Here is a 21,778-nt window from a genome sequence, read left to right as displayed (position 1 = left end):
GGCCACCTCATAACTCGCGTCCCGCGGGGACCACAATTCCCGGCATTCGAGGGGCGGGGGCGGAGTTGGCCTCCTGGAATCCTGGGTCCCAGCGTGCACTTCTGGAGACTTCAGGTACCGGCGTTCTCAGCGTCCAGCCGTCCTCCCGGTCGCGTCTAGGGCGCCGCCTCTGCGCTGGGCGGGCGAGGAAGCCGCCGAGGCGGAGCTGATGGCTGCACTGAGGGCGGGGCGGGGTGCTGGCTGGAGCCTCCGGGCATGGCGGGCTTTGTGGGGGGGTCGCTGGGGAAAGGGACCCCTGTTGACCCCTGACCTCCGGGCCCTGCTGACGTCAGGAACTCCTGACCCTCGGACCCGAGTGACTTATGGGACCCCCAGTTTCAGGGCCCGGTTGTCTGTGGGGGTCCCTGAACCACGGACATGCCTGAGGTCCCGGACTTCGGATCTCCGAGCACGGCTGATCGCTGGGACCCCAGATCCCCGGACCCCGGAAGACTCAGGGACTCCTGGAACCCGTCTGCGCGTGTGGCTAGCGGTGGCGCTGGGCGCTGGAGGGGCAGTACTGTTGTTGTTTTGGGGCGGGGGGCGGGGTCCCCCGGCTGTGCTCGCCTCGGTCCTTGGCTCGCCGCCCACCTCTCCCCGGAGCCAGTACAACTTCATCGCGGACGTGGTGGAGAAGACGGCCCCTGCGGTGGTTTATATCGAGATCTTGGGCAGGTAACGGTGGGGGTAAACACAAAGGCACCGCAGCCGCGGGCTAGAGGGCGGGCAAGAAGGATGGGTCCGAGCCTCCTCACATCCGTACTCCCCCTCGCCCCGCCCCCCCCCCTTTTTCCAGGCACCCTTTTTCGGGCCGTGAAGTCCCTATCTCGAATGGCTCAGGATTCGTGGTGGCTGCCGATGGACTCATCGTTACCAATGCCCATGTGGTGGCTGATCGGCGCCGAGTCCGTGTAAGGCTGCCTAGCGGCGACACGTATGAGGCCGTGGTCACAGCTGTGGATCCTGTGGCAGACATCGCCACGCTGAGGATTCAGACCAAGGTGGGGGTCGGGGCAGGCCATATCTGCTTGGGGCTGTGAATTTGTTCACATCTCCAGATGACAGGTCTCTTGTACCCATTCTCCCTTAGGAGCCTCTCCCTACGCTGCCCCTGGGACGCTCAGCTGATGTTCGGCAAGGGGAGTTTGTTGTTGCTATGGGAAGTCCCTTTGCACTGCAGAACACAATCACCTCCGGCATTGTCAGCTCTGCTCAGCGTCCAGCCAAAGATCTGGGCCTTCCCCAAACCAATGTGGAGTATATCCAGACTGATGCAGCTATTGATGTGCGTCCTGATATGAGAGAAATGAGAGACTAGGTTGGGGGGGGTAGGGGGTGTGTGGTACAGGCACCAATGGTGATAGATGGTGGATGAGCCTATATACTGGGATTGGGTCGCAAAAAATGTGGCCACTCCTTCACGGGCTGGGAAAGGAGAGGATTTGGAGAAAGTGTCTACATCCTGATTGTGCCCCGAGGCATAGAGTCCCTGGATCTCTCCCATATTTTCTCCTTGTCCTGCAGTTTGGAAACTCTGGAGGTCCCCTGGTCAACCTGGTGAGTGTGACATCCTTTCCAAGAATCCCTATCCCAGGTCAGTATGGGAAGGGGTGGGTTTTCCCTAATTCACCGATGTTTGGTCAAGTTTCTGAGCAGTTTCTTGTTGGCTGTCTCCCAGAATCCAACTAGATCTCCCTAAAACTCCCTGCCACTCTTGCTCAGGTACCCCCATCTCCTATTATTTGTTTGGGTTAGAGAATAGTGGGCTGTGTCCCAACAGGATGGGGAGGTGATTGGGGTGAATACCATGAAGGTCACATCTGGAATCTCCTTTGCCATCCCTTCTGATCGCCTTCGAGAGTTTCTGCATCGTGGAGAAAAGAAGAGTAAGCCTGGCTTGCGGGGAAAGGGGTTTCTTTAAGTGGCAGGGGTGGGGAGGGTTTGCTGGAGAGGGGTCTATTGGGAGGGGGAGGGGAAGTAAGGATATACCTGGGTGGGGCTCATTTGTCCTTCTAACACAGACTCCTGGTTTGGAATCAGTGGGTCCCAGCGCCGCTACATTGGGGTGATGATGCTGACCTTGACTCCCAGGTATGAGCTTTAGGGGTAGTGACACGTAGGGCCATCAGTGTAACCCGTGGTGGGTACCTGGCAGTTCTGTTGAGCTTCGTTCTTAGTTCTGTTTTTATCTAAGATGAGTTGCCCCATTCTTGGAGCTATCAGAAGAGCTGTTCTCTCTCATTATCTTGATTTTTCTCACCTCACTCTATTTTGCATACCTCCCATCCTGTTATTGCTTAGATTTACAACACCCAACCTAGACGTGGCTTCCCTATGAGTATTTTCTGTTCCTGCCAACTTGATTTCCTAATCCCGTGTTTTTATGTTGTTCTTGTTTTATATAGTTAAATATCAGATTGATCCTTCTAGGTTAAGCTAAAGTTATAGCACTTCCTAAAGTTATAGCTTCTTTTAGGATTCTAGAATGACATTAGTGCTATTGATTTAACCCTGTGTGTCACTTGGAATTCCACGTCCTAACTGCTAGAAGGCAGAAAGTGAATTGTTTTTGTATCAAGAGGATCTAGTGCATGCCCTGTTCACCCACTTGTCAGCATGCTGATGAAGGATTTGAGGCAAACCCCAAATGGGGAGAGTGCCCTGTGATTAACAGAGTGATCTGTGTCCTTTCAGCATCCTTGCTGAACTACAGCTTCGAGAACCAAGCTTTCCTGATGTTCAGCATGGTGTGCTCATCCATAAAGTCATCCTGGACTCCCCTGCTCACCGGTGAGGGAGAGGCTGCATTAGGAGGTGGAGATGGGTGGGGTGTATGTGCCCTTGAACTGGGCCATCTAGTCCCTCCTTTATCTCTCTATCTTTTGCCATAGGGCTGGTCTACGACCTGGTGATGTGATCTTGGCCATTGGGGAGCAGCTGGTACAAAATGCTGAAGATATTTATGAAGCTGTTCGAACCCAATCCCAACTGGCAGTGCGGATCCGGCGAGGACAGGAAACTCTGACCTTATATGTGACCCCTGAAGTCACGGAATGAATGAACCAGCAAGAGGAGGAGGCTCCTGTTCGGACTGCAACCTTGGTTTCATGGCTTGGGCTCTGAGGGCACCTGGACAGAGGATTGACTGAACCAGTTGGGGGCAGGTCCCTCCAACTACCAGCACCAATTCCTGGGCTCTGAAGAATCACAAAAACACTTTTTATATAAAATAAAATTATACCTAACAACATGTCATACTGAAAAATGAGGGGAAGGGTGGAACACTGCTCTTTCCCCCCACAAAAAGGCTAGAGGTAAAGCTTTGTCTTCCAGAACTGAGGGGAGATGCTGGAGTTAAACCGTTCTGACCTCCCTGTTCAAGAAAACGAGCCGCTGTTGTCTGGTGTCCTGGGTAGTCAGTCAGGTGCGCCTCTCTCTGGCATGCTTGGCTTTGTGCTGGGCTTGGGAGCAGAATGCCCCGTGCCTGGCCACAGATCAGGACAGCTAGCCTAAGAAAGAGGGCAGTGATTTCTGCTTGATGGTTCCATATCTGCAGTGCACAACGGACGAGTGCTGTGGGCCTGCCGACATCAAAGATTCCTTGGTAAGCTCCTGAGGTAATGGCAGCCTCAGACCCCTGCCGTTAGGGGCCAGTGGTGGTCTGCAGAGGAAGGTGGTGGCACCTTAGATGATCTGGTTACTGGTCTGGCCAGGGTAGCGTTCAAACCTCCTGTTGGCCTCTTCACTGAAGGCATCCCCTGCAAGGTGAACAGGTGGTTTGGGTAGGAAAACAGACCCATTATGGGGAAGGGTGGGTGGAAGTGGAGAGACTGGGAGATCCAGAAGTGGGTGGGGAGACTCAGAAACAACCTAGGGAGATGCGAATGAAGGCCTTTCCCTCCCACTCCCAGGCCTTCTGGCTTCTCTTCCCACCAAATACCAATGTGACAGTTGTGCACCCAGATGCGATGTCCATCATATTTGCAGTTACATTTCATGGCGTTGTTGGTGAAGTCACTCTCTGCTACTTCAAAATTGGGGTTGATGACTACCTGTGAGTAGGAGAAAGCCAACAAATGAGCTGCATTCCTCAAATCCAAAGGTGTCTTTAATAAACACTCTTCCCACTCAACAACTGGAAATCTCAGAGCCCCGGCACCTGCAGAATGTAGTTTCCTGGTTTCACATCTGTGATGTCAATCCATTGACAGTCGATGTCATGCCGGTAGAGATCCCAGCAACCCACAGTGATGCCCTGCTCTCCAAAGTTGGCACACTCATACCTCTTGGAGACATCTGAGGAGATGAGCATATGTCATGCGAGGCAAGGCTGTGGAGATGAGGACAGTGCCATCTATTCTGGGCCTCAACTCACCCTCCTGACATTCGGTGTCTTCTAGACAGAAACTAGCTTTGTGGCCCTCAGCCACCTTGGTGCCGTTGGGGGTCAGGATATCGTAGTGAGTGAAGATGTCCATACTGTGATAATGCCTGTGGGGACAAGGGGATCCCTGTTTCTTTCCGTGCCCCCAGCAGGCTCACCTCTTCCCCAGTGGTCTTGCCCTTCTACTACTTGACCCTCTCACCCATGACATTCATGCCACACCCAGGAGTGGCGCCCAGCCTTGGGCCTGAAGTCAGCACGTCCCAGGTTGTGGATCTGGGAGGAGAATCTGAGCAGACGCCGGTGGCCGTAAGGCCAGTTGGCTGAGCGGGCCGAGCTGGCCAGGCAGTTCTCTTCAGCGGCACAATACAGCATGTGCAGAGGCCGGTCCTCGATGTAAGCGGTCTCCTGCACCAGTGCTGAGTGCAACAGCAGATCTGACGCGGCTGCACCGAGGAAGGGAGGAGAGTTAGACGTCACTGGTGAGGGGCAGGGACAGGTGGGAGTGCTTCCATCCCCCTCCCCCAGAAAGCGGGTGAGACTGGCTTTCCACAGGGAAGGTGTACCCCTCCAGATTGCAGCTCTTCCTGCAAAGAGGTGACCCAGAGCCTCCCCTCCCTGGCTTGCATCACCCTACACTTGACTCACTTTCAGAACAAATGACTCCAGCAGTAAAACGGCTTCCTGTCCTCTTGCAGGTGACATGGGTGCCATGATGAGCACACTGGTCCAGGGACAGCTCAGCCCCTGTGCAGCGCACTCCACTCATCACCACGTCTGTCACATTTCCTGAATCCCAGTACCAGGTCTCCTGGGGACATACAGAGGTGTTTTTGTGAGGCCACCATCCAGCCTCCCCAGCCAAGAGACTCATTTTGGCAGACCTGTGTCCCAGACACCACCTTTGGAGGCAATAGCCTTGGTTCCCTTCTCCTTCCCACTCACCTGTAGGCCGTGGTTGGCATAGCCCAGTCCAAGCTGCCTGCAGGCAACCATGGCCTCCAGTGTTCCCCAGTCATCTCCACAGATGAGGCCCCAGCGAAAGGACCCAGGTCCCCCTATTTGCACTTCGACTCGCCCTTCATGTCGGCTGCGGCCCCCGCTGAGTCGGATCTGTAGTGATGCAATGGAAGTGCTGTGGAAGCTTTTGGGGTGGAGTAGTGGGAGTCCACAGTGGGCCCGTGGCTGAATGGTGATTCAGAAGCACTTACAGGGCTAGCAAGCGGTGGCGTCAAGGGGGAGCTGCAGGATGATCGGGGCCTGGGGCAGTGGGCAGTAGGGCCATCAGACTGCATCACGACCAGGCAGGACTGGATAGGACATGAGACTCCTGAACCAAGGTGGGAAAGAGTGACTGACCTTGGTCTCTACCCCAGTGTAGGGCAGGTTGCATCGGACACCAGCATCTTGGCTATGCGAGCAGTCTTCAGCTGTGATGTTCTTGTGGGGGCACTTCCAGAGAGAGAGTTCCTGTCCAGAGCATCTAACTTCACTTAAATGGATGGCACCCATGCCTAAGGTCAGAAGTCAGAGGTCGGGAGGTTCTAACTTTACTGTCTGCCCAGGGGTCTCCTTCCTAAGGAATGTACCCCTCCAGGAGTATGTACCTCCTACCTCCCTCTCCCTCCAACCTGTGCCCGCCTCACCCTGCCCCATGCGGGCACCGCTCAGAGCCTCTCGAGCACTCCCGAAGCCTAGCTCCCGACACACCACGCTGGCTGCTTGCAGGTCCCACTTGCGATCACAGACCGTGCCCCACGTGCCAGCCTTCAGGACTTCTACCCGGCCCTCTCCTGGGTGGGCGCCGCCCTTTAGACGCACTCGGGCCTGTACAGGAGAGAGACGTGCGCAGCAGTGAATGGGAACATCAGCACAGAGACAGTAGACCTGGGAGATCAATGAGATTCTGGTGGGAGGGAGCAGGTGGTCTCAGGTCTGTGGCCCAACCCCTGGAAGGTTCCTCTCTGTCCTCAAAGGTCAGAACTATGCTTAATCAAGGGATGGCCAGGCTATGGGGTTCTTCACCTGGGCGGTGGGGAAGGTCATAGTGTTTCACACACCTCCCCCTGAGGCTTCGACTGTTGCTTCTTCTGGCCACTGGATGCTGCGTAGAGAGGGCTTGGCACACAGCTCACCACCGCAGGGGCCCCCCCCGGGCACCTGGTGGTGTCATTGGCTCGATAGAATTCCAAAGAGCAGAGGGAGAGGTGGGCCTCCGTGCCCACGCACGCCACCCCATGCAGACCAAAGGAGTGTTGCTGCCGCTGGGCCAGCAGCCTGGGGGGACAGGAGTGGGAGCAGTAGGGTGAAACAGTGCTCCTGCCTCTTTGCCTGCAGCCCTCCTCCCGCTCCATGCCTCCACCATCCCCCAACCTTTCATGACCGCTTTAGTTCTTCTTCTTCTCTTCTCTGCAAAAACACAGAGACAAAGAGACAACGGTAATGGGGAGTTTCCAGGCTGAAAGAGCCCAAACAGGGGGCTCCTTGGGTATGTTCTGCAACAGAAGAACCCTGTGGGAAGGAAAGCTAGTTTTGACTTGCCTGACAGAGACCTTGTTCTGTGTGGTTTCAGGGAGCTGGCCCCCGTGGAGGCTGAAGCTGCTGTGCAAAGAGATTAGGAAGCCAGGACTGACCATCTGGAAGAGATAGGCAGGAGGGAGTAGCTAACAGGAAGCCTGAATGGCCAGAGTAAGCAGATCTTTCTATTACGCTGCGACTGAAAGAACTAAATGAGTCAGGATGCAAAGAAGTGAGTAAGTCTTGGGTCTACATGGCTTCTTAGAGGCCAGAGGGGCTTCCAGGCCAGAGGATGATGGGCAGTTACAGGAAGAACAGACTAGAAGGTGGAACACAGGAAAGACTGGAGCTGGTATATATAGGAATGAAGATGTACAAATGCAAGACAAAGAGAGACCACATGACCAGAGAAGGAGAGTGAATGTGAACAACTGAAGGGTAAGGATAACCCCAGACCTAAAGCTGAACTGTATGAGTCTTTAATGAGGTAGTCCATGCTTCCGTAGTTTAAATGTAACAGAAAGAATGTTCCATAGCCACCTGAGCAGGAAAATGGGACTAAATTAGAGACGTTAAAACTTTGAAACACAGCAGAGAGATGCTAGAGAGAATGAGGGGGCTTGCTTATCAACACCAACGGAAGGGAATGAAATTTCAAGGCAGTGAGCCATGAAATAAGAGAAGTGCTTTCTTCCCAGAACAGCCTGTTTGAACCCAGAGAGGGAAGGAACCAATGAGGCCTTGTGTTGGTGGGGTGGGCCTGTGAGGGTGGTCTGGTGGCGAATTACTACAGTAATGTGCTCTATTACTTGATGTCAGAGGAGAATATGATGATTTGAAGCCACTGGCTAGGAAGACACAGAGAGAGGGATAAGTTATAGACAAATCAGACAAAGGAAGCCTGGAGACTTTACAGAATACCTTTGGAAGCTCAAGATAAGTGGACTCTGAAGCTCAAAGAGACTTAGTATTCTTTCAAAGTCCTGTGTGGCTGAAAACAAAAGTGAAAGAGGTCATCGCTTTAATGTGGGGGTCAGGGAAGGCCAGAGTATGGCCATGTTGTGCAAGACAACCCTAAGCTGGAAGGGCACTATGGGAACACCCTCCAATGCCAAGGCCTGTTGAAGGCACCAGAGGGAGGAGCTGGGGAGTGGGGGGGCGGTGCCTGGGACCCCTGAGTGATCCTGGAATGCTGTGAAAAGAGGAGGAGACAATAGAAAGGGCCTACTTCTCCACCCCTCACACACTGCTGAAGGAGCTCTCCAGGGGACTTTTCTTGCGCGAACTGCCTTCAGAAGCCTGAGACGCAGTCATTGGGATTGGAAGCTTTTTGTTCCCTGGGGTTCTGAAGGAGCCCAGAAGGAAAATGATGGAACTGGGAGCCTAACTGTGTTAACTGGGCCAGAGGACCAGGACTGTCATCTGACTCCTGCCCTGGGAAAGGTTCCACAGGGGATCCTGAGTCTCACTTCCAACCCAGTAGCACTTATTCCATTTAACAATTAATAAAGGTAGGATGGGAACACTGATCCCTTAGGGAAACTTAACTCCTTGGGCGAGAGGCAAGCATGGCATCTGAAGGACAAGAGTGCCAGAGTATCTCCTAAAATCTGCTGGGGGAAGATAAATAAGCATGTGGAACAAGAGGAGTCAATGGGTGAACTTCTATGGAGATTTTTCAAAAATCCTGTGACGAGCATAATTCCTCAGACAAAAAACATATGGGCCAAAAAAAAAAAAAAAAAAACCACAACAAAAGGGCCGATCTTACTTTACATTGTGGTGAATCATCTGTAAGGTGGCTTGTAACAGTTGCTGCTGCTCCTCCACCTCCTTGTGGAGGCGTCTCTTGGACCCCTTCCTAACCACAGCCCGATGCCCCCGACTCATCACTTGGCACTCCCTCTCCTCTCCACCCAGCCTAAACTTTATTTACCTCTTAATAGGCCCCCTGCCCATTCGGGTTTTGGGTTTGGCTTTAAGCTTGGTGACTGGTCTGAAAAAAGGAGAAAGAAGTTAGTGGCAGTAGTGGTCAGGTGCATTACCCGGGAAAGGCAAAGGATTCTTTCTTCTTTCTGTCTCTAGGAAGGACCCTTCATGCAGAGCGTGGGAAGGGGCAAAGCAGGCAGTCAGATTTTCCACATACACTGCTGAATACCACTTAACTGGATTTTTGGAATACATGCTGCTCACTGGATTCAGCAACAGTGATGAGAAATCTGGTGATGTCAGTCCAGGTGGAGGGGAGAGGAGATGAGAGGAATAGTGGAGGGAGGAGAGAGTGTGGGGATGTAGGTGAATGAAGGGAGGTTAGGAGTTGTGGGGGGAGGAAGCATGCAGATGGCTGAGGCTGGAGTCCAAGCTATTTGGGGGCAGTATAAAGATACGGAGGTGTCTCCTTAGTCATTCCTATATTATTTCCTCCTTGTGCTTCCTAAATCAAAACTTACCCACCCGCATGCCTGCCTCCCCACTCCTCCCTCCTGGAATGGCCATTTTCCAGCCATATCCCTAATTCATCAGCTTGGGTTTTGGGATGGACATGGATAGGCTGCCTTCCATCCATCCACCTCCTGGGGCCACAGGGATGAGCAGGAGGTCCCGGGGCTCTTGCCCCATTACCTTCCAAGGGGCTTGGAGCGTCGGGCCGAGGCTTTGGCCGCTCGCTTCCTCAACTTTCTGTGAGGATAAGACAACAGCAGAGTCAGGAACAGTCTAGAACCAAGTGGGAAAGGTTGGTGGAACAGGGACCAGGGGCAAGATTTCTGTTTTAGCAGTTAGAGGTCTCCTGGTGGCAGGATCTTATAGCATTAGATGCCCCCAAGGCTCTACCCTTCACAGCTGTTTGGCCTCAGAAGCACATGAACTAGACAGGTGAGTTGCGGTGAAGGACGTGGACTCGGGGCTGATAGAGACCCTGTACCAGGACCCACAGAAGTCAGGCTAAGGCAGACGGGGAACAGGATTCTTGGACTGATATTAGGGCTGCTCTAAACCTGGGGGAGGGCTGGGGGGACAGGTTAAAATGACGGGTGTTAGGATTGCCAGACTGACTAGGCAAGGAGAGAGAACTGGCCTGGTCACACCTAGGGAGGCTGACTATTTTTTTTCTGGATGCGCTCTGGCTTCTGGCATATCCAGGTCCGAGGCCAGTGGACGAGGACCAAGGAACAAGGCTGGACAGCAAGGGACATTGACTGGGTCTGACTGGGGGAGCATGAGGCCAGGATGCTTAGGATGACAGTATCCTTCCTGTCTAAACTAAATCCCACATGCTTTAGTCATTCACAAACAGCTCATCTCCCAGACTTACTTCTAGGGAATTAAGGTCTAAAACCTTATTTCTTCTTAATTGACCTAAATATTTGACCTATTTTATTCTTCAGGAGGTTACCTTAAGTCTGATGAATGAAAACTAGGTCTGTTTCTCCTCTCATTCTCCCTTTGATTTCAAAGACTTTCATTTTGCCCACTCTTTGTCCTGTCCAACTATATATAGATGAATGCAGGTCTTGTCTGTCTTTACAAAATGTATGGAATTCCCCATTATCCTCTTAGTTATCCTGTCTGTTCTGTTCTGCTGCTTCTCTTGAGTTATGTTTGGATGTGGTATATTACGTGCAGATGTGCGAGGATTTTAATATATAGATTTAAACAGGGCTGAATCTGCTTGGTATTTCCTACCTTGGCTTCTTCCTGAGGATGATCTTTGCCAAAACATCCAATACATTCAACATTCCTAGCAAAGAGTCTACAATAACTCTTGGGTCCCTTTCCTGAGACACTGCTAAGAGTTTAGAACCTTTCATCAGATAAGTATAGTGAAAAATGTCTTCTCCAAATGTTTTTTTCTCAAACATGTCTGAAATGAAATGTATCTGGCACTTTCTTTCACCAGTAACCAAGAGAAATCATGTAACAATACTCAGAAAAATGTAGTATTATCTACAAATTTAGAAGTACTTCTCTAGTTATTCAAGAACTTTATAAGGTCTTTATAATTATATGGTATATATAATTATTAATATATATCAGGCAAATACAGGTTACATTGAGGCCCTGGCACTTAAGGACAGTGCTGATATCTGTCTCTCTTTTCTAAAGCCACCACCCCTAAATGTTTCTGAATTCCTTCCCCTAGGATCCTTTCTCTTTCAATTGAGAAGTTGCACATAACCTTCCCTCAACTGAATCCTTTTAAACATATTCAAATCTCTCTCTCTCTCTCTCTCTCTCTCACACACACACACACACTCCAGCCCACATTTCTTCTTAGTAGAAAAACTTTTCAGTAGTGTCAACACTCATCATCTTTCCCACTCACTCCTTAATCCAGTCCTTTCTGTCTTTCCCCACCCATCACTCTGTGATAATAATCTAGATTTTTTTTTTTTTTTTTTTGGTCTCACATACCACTGACTCTTGGTAGCATCTGACACTGCTGTTCTCTCTCCCTCCTTAGCTGTCACAACACCATTAGCTTTATTTGAGTCCTAATTCTGGATGCTCTTTCTTGGTCTTCTTTGCAGGCTCCTCCTCTATATAGTTATTTACATTTTTGGAGCTTTAAGGCCTTCTTCTCACTTCACATCCTCTCTTTATATGTTCTCATTTACATCTAACCTTGTATATCCCATTGCCTTCTCGATGTTCCTACTTAGATATCTCAAAAGTACCTAAAATTTAATGTGGGTCCAATTGTTTTAGCAAAATATATGCCAGAAACTTAGGAATCAACCTTGACATCTCTCTCTTCTTTGGCTCCCAAAGTCAATCTGTAACCAAGTCCTGCCAGTGTTCCTTCCTGAATGACTCTCTAATCCATTTGCTCTTGCTCTTCTCTAAACCATTCTCAAAGTGCAGTCAAAGTGGGAGCCCCAAACCTGATCACGTTCTCTCACAGCCCTCCTCATTAAAAAACTTCCATCACTTTCCGTTACTTTTATCATAAAGATTCAAATCATTACCATAGCCTACAAGGTCTTCTATGATCTGGTGCCAAATCAACTCTCTCATCACCTCTGTATTCTCAGCACCTTGCGCAGTGCTTGGCAAACAGTGGGAGCTCAGTAAATATCTGTCAGTGAATATATCTGAATATGAACAAGAATATCTGAAATAAACTAGAAGAGTGTCTTCTTAAATAGCACTTAAGCTCTTAGAACCTCAATTTCTTTGCCTGCCAAAAGGCATTAAATGGCTCAGTTATCTGTACATTCTTTTCCTCTTCTAAAATTCTACAACTTTCACATGTTCTAGGGTAGAAGTACCAAATCAAAGTTGAAATATGATACATCACATTATGATTTTCTTATTCTCTAAATCTTACTAACTTCCTCTAAAAGCTACCAGATGCATCTTCTTTCTCCAAGGAAGGCAGAGTTGTTTATAACTATCCTGCCTAGCCTTTATAATTGCATTACCTATGAGGAGTCTCCCTCTGTCTGACTTGACCTGTGAAGGAATATCTACAACAAATTCTCATCACAGAATCTCCCAGGACCACTGTAATCTCTTTCCCTACTAAGAATGAACTCTGTACTTAATATATATCTCCTTTTCCAGCCTTCATATTCCAGACTCAGTAAGAGATTCCAATATGTAGACATATATTCCTGATTTCTGAAGTTTTCTTGAGTCTGTGCATACTTAGGGACAATTCCTGAGCCTCAAAATTCCCAGGGATGGCCCATGTCTAAAGCTAGCTCATATTAACTTAAAGCCCAGAGATGCCAGGCACCATCCTTCTCTTGAGCAGTTTCAGAATCATTTTAGTTATCTCTTCTTTTATTTTCTGTGTTCTATCAGTCATCCTACCTCTATTCATTCCTCTCTCTTTGTTGTCATCCTCCTAGTCAGCTTCATTTTTATATTTCCTAATTACTCTTACTGCGTCTAGAACCTCCTCTTCCAATTCACTACTATCAGACGAACTTTAAAAACACTGGCCTTATTTTTGTCACTGTCCCATACAAGTACTTTTATTTTTTAATTTTTCATAGGATAAAGGTAAAACTCTCCACTCTGGCATTAAAAGTGTTCCATTTCCTAGCCTTACTTTATCCATTCAGATTTTTCTTCCACTATTTCTCAGTATACATCTTCTCTCTCGCTTCCCTGGTGGCTCAGCAGTGCAGAAGACATGGGTTCAGTCTCTGGGTTGGGAAGATCCCCTGGAGAAGGAAATGGCTACCCACTCCAGTATTCTTGGCTGGGAAATCCCATGGACAGAGGAGCCCTACAGGCTACAGTCCACGGGGTCACAAAAGAGTTGGACATGACTTAGTGACTAAACAAAAATCTTCTACTCTAGTCAACTGTCTTTCAAAATTTCCTATTCATTTTCATCTCTGTTGGGGTCAACAATGACATCCAAGTTACTAAATCCTATTCATTTCTCAGTCCTCATGTTTTTGGATGCATCAGCAGTAGTGACTCAGTTGATCCCTCTTGCTCTTCCTTGAAACACTTTACTTGGCTTCCAGGTCTCCACACTCACCTGGTTTTCTTTCTACCTCACCTCTCTGTTTGCATTTTGCCTTATCTTCCTGACCTCATAATGTTTAAACTCCCTAGAGTTCAGTCCCTGCACCTCCTTTTCTCTATTTACGCTCCCTCCCTTGGTGATGTTGTCCAGTTTCAGGGCTTTAATTCAACTGAACTCTAGAGTCATATATCCAATAGCTTCGCCATTTCAGTATCTAAAGCAACTCAAATTTAATTGGTCTAAAAACAAGTTCCTAATATACAATCTCCACTCTCCCATCCCCACACAAAATATGCCCCACTCACTGTTTTCTTTATCAAATGAGGTCAACTCCATATCTAGCTCAGGCCAAAAACCTTGGAATGATCCCTAATTCCTCTCATTCTTTCATACCACGATGGATCCATCAGCAAATCCTGTTGGCTTTATCTTCAACACAGAATTTGATCACTTTTTCACCACTTTCACTGGTCACATCACCTCTCACTTTCTTTAGTTGGCTTTCAGGAGACAATAACTGCCTAACTAGTCTCCCTGCCTCCTTGACTCTACACATTCCTTACAGTCTATTCTTAACAAAACAGCCCAATACACAAAAAGTGGAAGACAGATGTCACGCCTCTGCTCAAAACCTCATCTCACACAGTAAAAATTAAAGTCTCTCAAATGGCCTTACATGATCTGGCTCCTCATTCTTTCCTTATCTCCTCCTAAATTACATCTCCTGTCATCTTCTGCCTTGTTCCCTTAGCTCCAGCCCCAGTGGCTTCCTGGAGTATGACAAGAATTCCCCCTAACCCCTCATTCTGGTATCTTCTCATTTATGATGCCTCTTCCTGGAGATGCTCATCAAGATTTTTGCATAGATTGTGCCCTATAAATATTTTCTCAAATGATGCCTCCTCTGACTTATTTTAAAACTGCAATTCCAGTCCCACTTCCTAACATTTTCCCTGCTTTATTTTTACCTATTACACTCTTTGCCATCCTTACATTTTGTAATTTTACTTTTTTCCTGATTCTTCCCTAGTTCATGAGATCAAGGATTTTGGGGGTTTTGTTGTTGTTGTTTATTGTTGAATTCCTAGTGTCTACAACAGTCCCTGGCACACAATAGGCACTCAATAAATGTTTATTCTCTGTACCTTTGTTCGTGCTACCCTCTTCATCTGAAATGCCTGCTATTTAAGTCGCACTAATCTTTCAGAACCTGGATTTGGTTCTGGGAAGGTAAAGAACAAGCATAGGGAAATATAGGCCCGAGGTAGATAACAGCAGAGGAGCACAGCACATAGATGTTTTCAACTGTATATGAGTTGCTATACCAGAGAAAGTATATTCCTTGGGGCCTAAAGAACTTTCAGATGTCTCTCAGAGCCAAGGCAAAAAAAATTTCAGCAGGTATGGAAAAGACTGGAGCCTGGTTAATGTACTGACTTTCAAAAAGGAGGAAAAGGATTCCCCAATTTACAGATAATTTATGTTCTAGAATAGTCATTAAGTAGAAAGTTTGTGAGCATTGAGGAAAAAATATGGTGATCCTTAGAAATCTAAAAGGATTTCAGTAACAGTCAGCTCAATCAAACCACCATGACTTCCTTTAAGATTCCTAAAATTGCAGAATGGCTGTGAACATAGTGTATGTGGATTTTAGCAAAAGACTAATAAAATCTCCTATAATCTCATTACAGATAAGATGATGAAATGTTGGCTGTATCAATGTAGTGTTCAGTTTGTCCCAACTGTTGAAAAAACATTTCACAACTAATGATTAAAGGTTTGATGTAAATCTGGAGGATTCATAAGAGGAGTTAGACTTTGGTTCTAAAGATTTCAACACATTTAACAGTCACTTTGATGACGTCAGGAGGCATAGCTATCATATCTACTGAACAGAGGGGGCAGGGAGGGATGACAAGTGCAAAATAATGTCAAGATTCAAGATAATCTCATGGGATCATTATGGTTTTTAAATGATGTATCAAACATGAGAACATGTATCAAACATTTCATAGGGTAAACTCAACAGATTCAGGTTCAAATAGGCTGCTCTATCAGTATCAAGGAGGAGGGAAGACCTAATTTAGGTGATTACAAGGTCAATAAGAGCAGTGGGATGCTGCCTCAACGGAAAGGCAGTGCAAAATCTAGATGCTTTCATTAAAAAGAGCTGTTATGTTGTACCCTGCCCCGATCAGCCCCACATCGGAAGTAGCGTGCCTAGTAGAAGGTCACCCAGATGTTAAGAGCTCTTCCTGCAAAACTGGTCTAAGGAACAGCTGAAGAAGATAATCATTTAAATTATAAAGATATTTCAAAATTTCTTAAAACGGCCAAATTAGATGCTCCAGGGAAGCGAGACGCAGTAAGCAAAGAGCCGGTCCCCAGTGTGATACATTCCCCGGAAGCCGGCGCCTACACCAGGGCTCCAGTGCAGGTGGAGAGGGCCGGCCTCCAGGGCTGAAGGATATTCTGGAAAACTAGTTTAGCAGTCCTGAGTGCTCTCGCGCTCACAGACGCCTAGTGGGCCGCCGGGACCCAGGGAAGGGCCCCAGCCTCTTCCGGCGCCCTCCGGCCTTCAGGGATTGGCGGCCAGGATGGGACCGCCGCCCCGCGGGCGCCCCGGGCCGGTCGCCGTCAGACTTACGGCGTTAGGCCCCGCCCGGGTACTGCCTCGGCGGGGCGTGGTCGCTACCCCCACCCACCGACTCGGACCCGCGGGCTCCCGGGCCGCTGGGCGTGGCCCCGCGAGGCCCAGCTCTGGCCCCGGGGCGCGGAGACGCCACCTGCCGACCGCCGGCCCCGACGCCACCGCCGCCGCTCGCCCCGCCCCGGCTCTGGCCACTGGGGCCAGAGCTTCGCTGGTCCCCGCAGCAAATCCGCCTCGGGGGCCGCTTCATGGTCCAAGATTTCTCAACTCTCTAGTTTCACCGAGGCCTCCAGATTTCCCCCGGCTCCCCAGGTGAACCAACCCCTTCGGAGGTCCCTCAACACCGCTCCTTAACAAGCACCCCTCAACTCCAGACTGCTGCACCAGCGCCCACGTCGCTTCACCTGTAGAAGGCCACGTTGACCCGCTTTTCGCTCGGGAAGCCCAGCATCCCGCAGATCACATGGCTGTTGTGCGCACTCCAGCCTTTGTCACACACTTGCGACCAGCCATCCGGAAGCCTGACTTCGACCAGTCCCTCAGTCACAGGCAGGGGCCGTCTGCCCCTTCCAACAGCTGGCCGAAGTCGCACCTCCTCCACTTGCAGGTGATGCTCTACCTGGGGAGGGGGCCACAAGCAGAGGAAGGCATCCCAGTGGCACCTTTCACACGTCTGGCCACTCTAAAGAAACCCTGATTGAGTGTACTTGCTGTGAACCCAGTGGCGAGATGGGGCTGAGAGGCAGGCCTGCGCTCTGTGAGGTACTGACTGTGGTGCAGCCACCAGAGTGTGAGGACTTGCTGGGCTCTGAGAAATGACTAAGGGTCCAGAAGAAGCTGGGGAAGGAGCATCTAACTCTGCTTGGAGCCTGAGGGAACACTTACGGAGGAAGTGGCACTGAAGAAGTAAGAGAAAGTAAGAGTGAAATGTTCCCTCAGGAATATCTGAGCTGAGAGAGAGCACAGGTGCCCTGGGGACCAGGGATGAAGTTGGAGAGGTTCATGCCAGGCTTAGTAACTTGAATGCTAATGCTAAAATAAACCTGGACTATGCAGTGTCTCAGAGCTCTATCATTTTGCCCACTCCCCCAGTCTCCCACTGACCCCAATTATCCCATTGGGCACATGGGATCCCCTACATTCTAGTATCTCCACATATAACCACCCCACAGCCCTTTCTGTCTTGCCGTCCTGGGTGGTGTGTGTGTGTGTGTGTATGTGTGTGTGTGTGTTTATGAACTACAGACCTCAATGACATTGGAATCTGAGAAGCCAGGGAGGCGCTCGTCCTTGCAGATGACCCCAGCATCCTCATCGTGGGTACAGTCACTGTTCCCCCAACCCCGGGAGGCACATTCAGTCACACTCCGCTCAGTCCCACTGCAGCTCAGGTTGTCCAGCCAGATGCGGCCTGTGTGGGAGGGGAGATAAGGGAGGCTTGGAGAGGTAGCATGGGGATGTTGGTGAGAGCATGGAAGCCTCACACCTGGTAAGATAATGGGTAGGGAAGGGACAGGGGACCCTGGAAAGGAATAGGAAAGGGAGCATAGGATTGATGGACAGTTGATAGTGTTCTGGGGATACCCAAGAATTTGGTAGGGTGAATAAAAAACCCAAGAGTCAACACTGAAGTTCTGATCTGTCCTTACCCATTCAGTGATAGCCGCCTAGTGTGTGTGAGGCACTCTGCCAAGGTATGTGCATATGTGATCATTCTTAGAACAAAGCTGCCAGAAGATATTATCACCATTTTGTATAAAGAAATTGAAGTTCAGGGAAGTGAAGTAACTTGCCTAGGACCATACAGCCAATTTATGAGGGCTTAGGGATTTGAGCCATTTGTAGGACTTGGAAACGTAAGAGCCTTTCACCTCAGCCTTCCATTCTCCCATGTGACTGCTCTGTGCTGCCATGCTGCCCCGTGTTCTTCTCTTGACCTGAGCCAAACTGAAATGAGTATCACTGACTTTCTCTCAGAACTGGTGGCCCCTCAAAGGGCCATGTGCAGGGAACCCTCATGCATATCCGGACAGGACTTACCCAGCTTCTGCTGGGATACCTACCTCTTGCCCCATCAGGCTATCGGAACTATCACAAACTATTGAGATTCTTTTATTACTTTCCTCCACTCCAGGTCTGATTCAGTCCTTTGATGCCACCCAGAAAAAGTCCCTCAGTCAAATGACTGTCTTCAAGTTTGAATTCAACCATCATGTAATTATTATCCAAAGCTTTTTCATTTCATGTCAAATATCCCTGCTTTCTTCAGCTATTCCTCCTTGAAACGTGGCTTCCAATCTTTTACATCTGGTAGCTCTCCTCTGAAAGTACTTCCATTTCCAGGAACCTAAGTTCCCTATTCAGGGATTAAACCTGTGCCCTCGGGAGTGAAAGCGCAAAGTCCTAACTACTAGACCACCAGGAAATGCCCAGTGCTTCCATTTTCTACTGTCTGTTTGAAAATGTGGCATCTAAAGTGATGCTTTATTCCAGATGTGGTCTAACCAGTGGGAATTGGGGGTTAACTGCAGATTGCACCAGTTCTACCAATTCCACTGTGAGTTTATACAATGCAAGTGCCCCCAGGTCTCAGAATTGCTCCTAAACCCCTACTAACCACATCTTAAAGTTTATACTTGTCTTTGGAAGCCCAGCTTGTCAGTTTCAGCTCTAAATTATAATCTGATCTTGTTGGCTGCAGTATCTGTGATCACTTCTGTCTTTGGGACATCCAGACATCATTTACCTGCTCTCAGCTTCCCATGAAACCAGCTGTACTTTAATCATACAGGGCTCATCTGCGTCAGGCTGTCTTTGCATGTGGCTTTGTAGAATCATACTTTGGCAGAAGAAGGTAACTTACAGATCATCTAGTCATTTTGCACATGGGGGCATCTGAGGCTCAGAGAAGGCATTGATCAGCCTAAGTTCATGCAGCTGTATGTTGGATGGTTTCTCCTCCGCGGGTGTACTTGACTCTGGCTGTTCTTGGTGTTCTGTGTCCCCATGGCTGTTCCCTCCCCTACATTTAGGCTGTACCTTGGCAATACCTAGGCTGTGCCTGAAGCATTGCTCACCTGTTCCAGGGCCATATTTGGCACTGTGGGTCCAGCCTGTGGCCTCTGTGAAGCCCAGCTCCCGGCATAGGACATGAGCAGCCTGCAGCGTGAAGTCATCATCGCAGATGGTGCCCCATTCACCAGCCCGCTGTATCTCCACACGGCCCTCGGATGGCTTCCTGGGGAAACCAGCCAGCCGAAACCGCAGCCCCTGGCTCCCAGCCCTCTTCTCAGGTGCCGTGGATGGGGTTGGAGATCCCAGGCACGAACTGCACAGCAGGCACAGCAGCAACCCCCACAGGCTCCACTGCCAAACGCTGACAGGTCCCATGGCAGGGAAGGCCTGGGTGCCCCAGAGAGAGAGAAGCTGAAATTGAGAAGCCCAGGTCTGAGAGAGAGGTCATGAGAGGAAAAGAGACACTGGTTAAGACCAGAGACAGAGAGCCAGTGTGACAGAAAGGGAGGGACCCAGGGGTTAAGAGAGACAGAAAGAAATACTAGGTAAGAAGAGAAATACAGAGTAACAGAGGCACAGACTGAGACACCCAGATTGGGGAGGGGGGCGGGGGGAAGAGAGAGAGAGAAAGAGAGAGAAAAAGAGAGAGAGAGAGAAGGCTCTCCCTCCCTTCTGTAAAGAATAAACGCTCACTATTAGTTGTTATGTCTCATAATGTCCTTTCCCTAGTTCTGCTATCATCACGTCTATATCCCGATTCACAGGTCAAGGACACCCAGTGATCAAAAGACAGAGATTAGAGACCGAGATCAGAGGCCCATCAAGATAAATAGGTTGAGACCGAGCAAGAGACACAGAGAGGGAGACCCAGACAGACAGGATGTGAGAGGAAGGGAAACTGTGGGAATAAAAGGGGACCAAACAGACAGCGGAGAGAGAGAGTGTGTTGAAAATGGACAGAAGGGGATCAGGAGAGAGTCTGGCACACAGAATTGGGGAGCAACTGAGAAAGGCAGGCAATGAGTAAGGAGGAGTTCAGTTCAGTTCAGTTGCTCAGTCTTTGCAATCCCACAGACTGCAGCACGCCAGGCTTCCTTATCCATCACCAACTCCCAGAGCTTACTGAAACTCAGTATAATTGCCTTGAGAACCCCACGAACCTCATGAAAAGGCAAAGAGGAGGAGAGGGACTGACAAAAGCCAAGGAGCAGAGGCAGGAGGGACCCAGATGATCCTGTTCAGCCAGTCAGAGAGAGGACAGATAGTTACTGATTGTGGAAAGAGGCAGGCAAGAAGGGGCTTAGGGCATCCTCAGATCTCAGGTCCCCTAAATGGCAGCCAAGCTGAGAGTCCTTTCTGGGCAGATTCCAGGTAGAAAAGGCAGAGAACCAGAATGCATTGGAGAACTTGGTACACATCCTACATGCCCTGCAGGGTCAAGGGGCCCAGAAGGGCCAGGCCTCAAGGTTGGGGTGGGGTGGGGTGGGGTGGGGTTGTCCAAGCCTCCTGCCAACACAGCCATCTCTTTCCCGGGGCCACAGGAGGCAAGAGCACTAGTCGGCTTCTCAGCCAAGGCCTTCCCTCTGTAAAGGAGAACAACTCCTTTACAGCGAGCTCCCCCTACCCGCCCCCCCACAACCCCTGCCCCATGCTTCCCCCAACTCAGACAAACAACACAACAGGGAAGCTTTGTTTGGGGACATTTTGGCTTGGGGACCCAGGGAGAGGGCCTCACAGAGGAGCCCCTAGCCTTCGGGCACTTCGGATGCCCTATTTGGAACACCCTGTAGCCCCACTCCCCAATATCTGCTTCCTTTCCCCACTCTTCTTGTGTCTTCTTTGACTATACAACCCTCAGTAGCTTGGCTTTCCTTTGATTCTACCCTACATCACCCCTTTTCCCAGGTCCCTCCATCATCCTCTCCATCTACAACTCTCCTTCCTCCCACCGGGAGCGTGACTCCCCCTACCTTTGGCTGAACGGGGACCCTAGCGGCTGGGAGAAGAGTCTTGGTCCTGTAGATCAATCCTAGGACTTCCAAAAAAAAGTACTTGGGAGACTGCCCCTCTTTCTCCCCCGCCCCCCCTCTTCGTTCCTCCCACGTCCCCTTGAGCCCTCCCACATTCCGCCTTCTCCCAGGATCCCTCCCAGGCCAGTTCCCTCCTCTTCTCCCCTCCTCCTTGAAGCTGGCCGCTGCCGCCGCTCAATCTCCCTCCCGCCCCCCTCCTCGCCCCTCCCAGCCTGTTTAATAAAGCTCTCTTTTCCCGCGGGTTGGGTGCCGGGCAGCTGCGGTCAGAGAGCTGGACACACAGGAGGCCACGGGGCCGCAGACTATCCCGGGCTGCGCCCCGTGCGGCGACTCGGCTCCGAGCTCCGGGAAGTCTTCAGTCCCCAGCCCCAGCCCTTCCCCCATGTCCCCGGCTCTGCGGATCGTAAATAGCCGAATTCCCGCGGAGCAGGGGTCGGGTCAGGTCCGGGGAACTGAAGCCTCGAAGGCCCAGAAAGTCCCTCCAATGCCCCAGGGTGCCCGTAGGCATTTTCTAGATGATGTCACGGCCTTCACTCTGATGTCACGTTGAGCATCTGACGTTGTACGCAGCCCCCAAGCCTAAGAGCCAGAGTCCTCTGACCGAAGTCACGGGGTTTCTCTCGGTGAAGCCACTAGAGTGAGACCTAGGGCTGGAG

The 21,778-nt window shown here is 50.1% G+C and overlaps 2 protein-coding genes across 5 annotated transcripts; one reads left to right on the top strand and one right to left on the bottom strand.

Annotated features, from left to right (window-relative positions):
• The first annotated feature begins 59 nt into the window (after positions 1-59).
• On the top strand, positions 60-3,289 carry HTRA2 (HtrA serine peptidase 2). Its single transcript, XM_019969870.2, has 8 exons — positions 60-714; positions 836-1,040; positions 1,130-1,324; positions 1,564-1,596; positions 1,820-1,925; positions 2,061-2,130; positions 2,734-2,829; positions 2,931-3,289. Exons 1-8 carry the CDS (start codon positions 209-211, stop codon positions 3,094-3,096), a joined length of 1,377 nt encoding a protein of 458 aa, XP_019825429.2. The 5' UTR covers positions 60-208; the 3' UTR covers positions 3,097-3,289.
• On the bottom strand, positions 3,236-21,169 carry LOXL3 (lysyl oxidase like 3). 4 transcript variants are annotated; one of them, XM_070798397.1, is made up of 14 exons: positions 21,063-21,169; positions 19,155-20,675; positions 17,325-17,488; positions 16,482-16,696; positions 6,484-6,700; positions 6,070-6,250; positions 5,783-5,937; positions 5,369-5,536; positions 5,072-5,234; positions 4,626-4,869; positions 4,415-4,530; positions 4,199-4,335; positions 3,980-4,091; positions 3,236-3,797 (listed from the first exon to the last, which is right to left on the bottom strand). In XM_070798397.1, exons 2-14 carry the CDS (start codon positions 19,465-19,467, stop codon positions 3,724-3,726), a joined length of 2,259 nt encoding a protein of 752 aa, XP_070654498.1. In that variant the 5' UTR covers positions 19,468-20,675; positions 21,063-21,169; the 3' UTR covers positions 3,236-3,723. The 4 variants fall into 4 exon arrangements, with proteins under 4 accessions (XP_070654498.1, XP_019825426.1, XP_019825427.1 ...); XM_019969867.2 differs by having other exon boundaries at positions 19,155-19,503; positions 21,063-21,168; XM_019969868.2 differs by having other exon boundaries at positions 19,155-19,479; positions 21,063-21,161.
• Positions 21,170-21,778: the final 609 nt, after the last annotated feature.

The sequence above is a fragment of the Bos indicus genome, chromosome 11 (genome assembly GCF_029378745.1).
Source record: "Bos indicus isolate NIAB-ARS_2022 breed Sahiwal x Tharparkar chromosome 11, NIAB-ARS_B.indTharparkar_mat_pri_1.0, whole genome shotgun sequence".
Lineage (NCBI taxonomy): Eukaryota > Metazoa > Chordata > Mammalia > Artiodactyla > Bovidae > Bos > Bos indicus.
This window is presented reverse-complemented; position numbering and strand designations above follow the sequence as displayed.

Coding starts and splice junctions, on each gene's coding strand:
- HTRA2 (XM_019969870.2), top strand. CDS start 209: ATGGCTGCACTGAGGGCGGGGCGGGGTGCTGGCTGGAGCCTCCGGGCA. Junction 1,597..1,819: donor GAGGTCCCCTGGTCAACCTG/GTGAGTGTGACA, acceptor GTGTCCCAACAG/GATGGGGAGGTGATTGGGGT. Junction 1,926..2,060: donor GCATCGTGGAGAAAAGAAGA/GTAAGCCTGGCT, acceptor CTTCTAACACAG/ACTCCTGGTTTGGAATCAGT.
- LOXL3 (XM_070798397.1), bottom strand. CDS start 19,467: ATGGGACCTGTCAGCGTTTGGCAGTGGAGCCTGTGGGGGTTGCTGCTG. Junction 5,537..5,782: donor ACACTGGGGTAGAGACCAAG/GTCAGTCACTCT, acceptor GCATCACTACAG/ATCCGACTCAGCGGGGGCCG. Junction 4,870..5,071: donor TGGAGTCATTTGTTCTGAAA/GTGAGTCAAGTG, acceptor TCCTCGGTGCAG/CCGCGTCAGATCTGCTGTTG.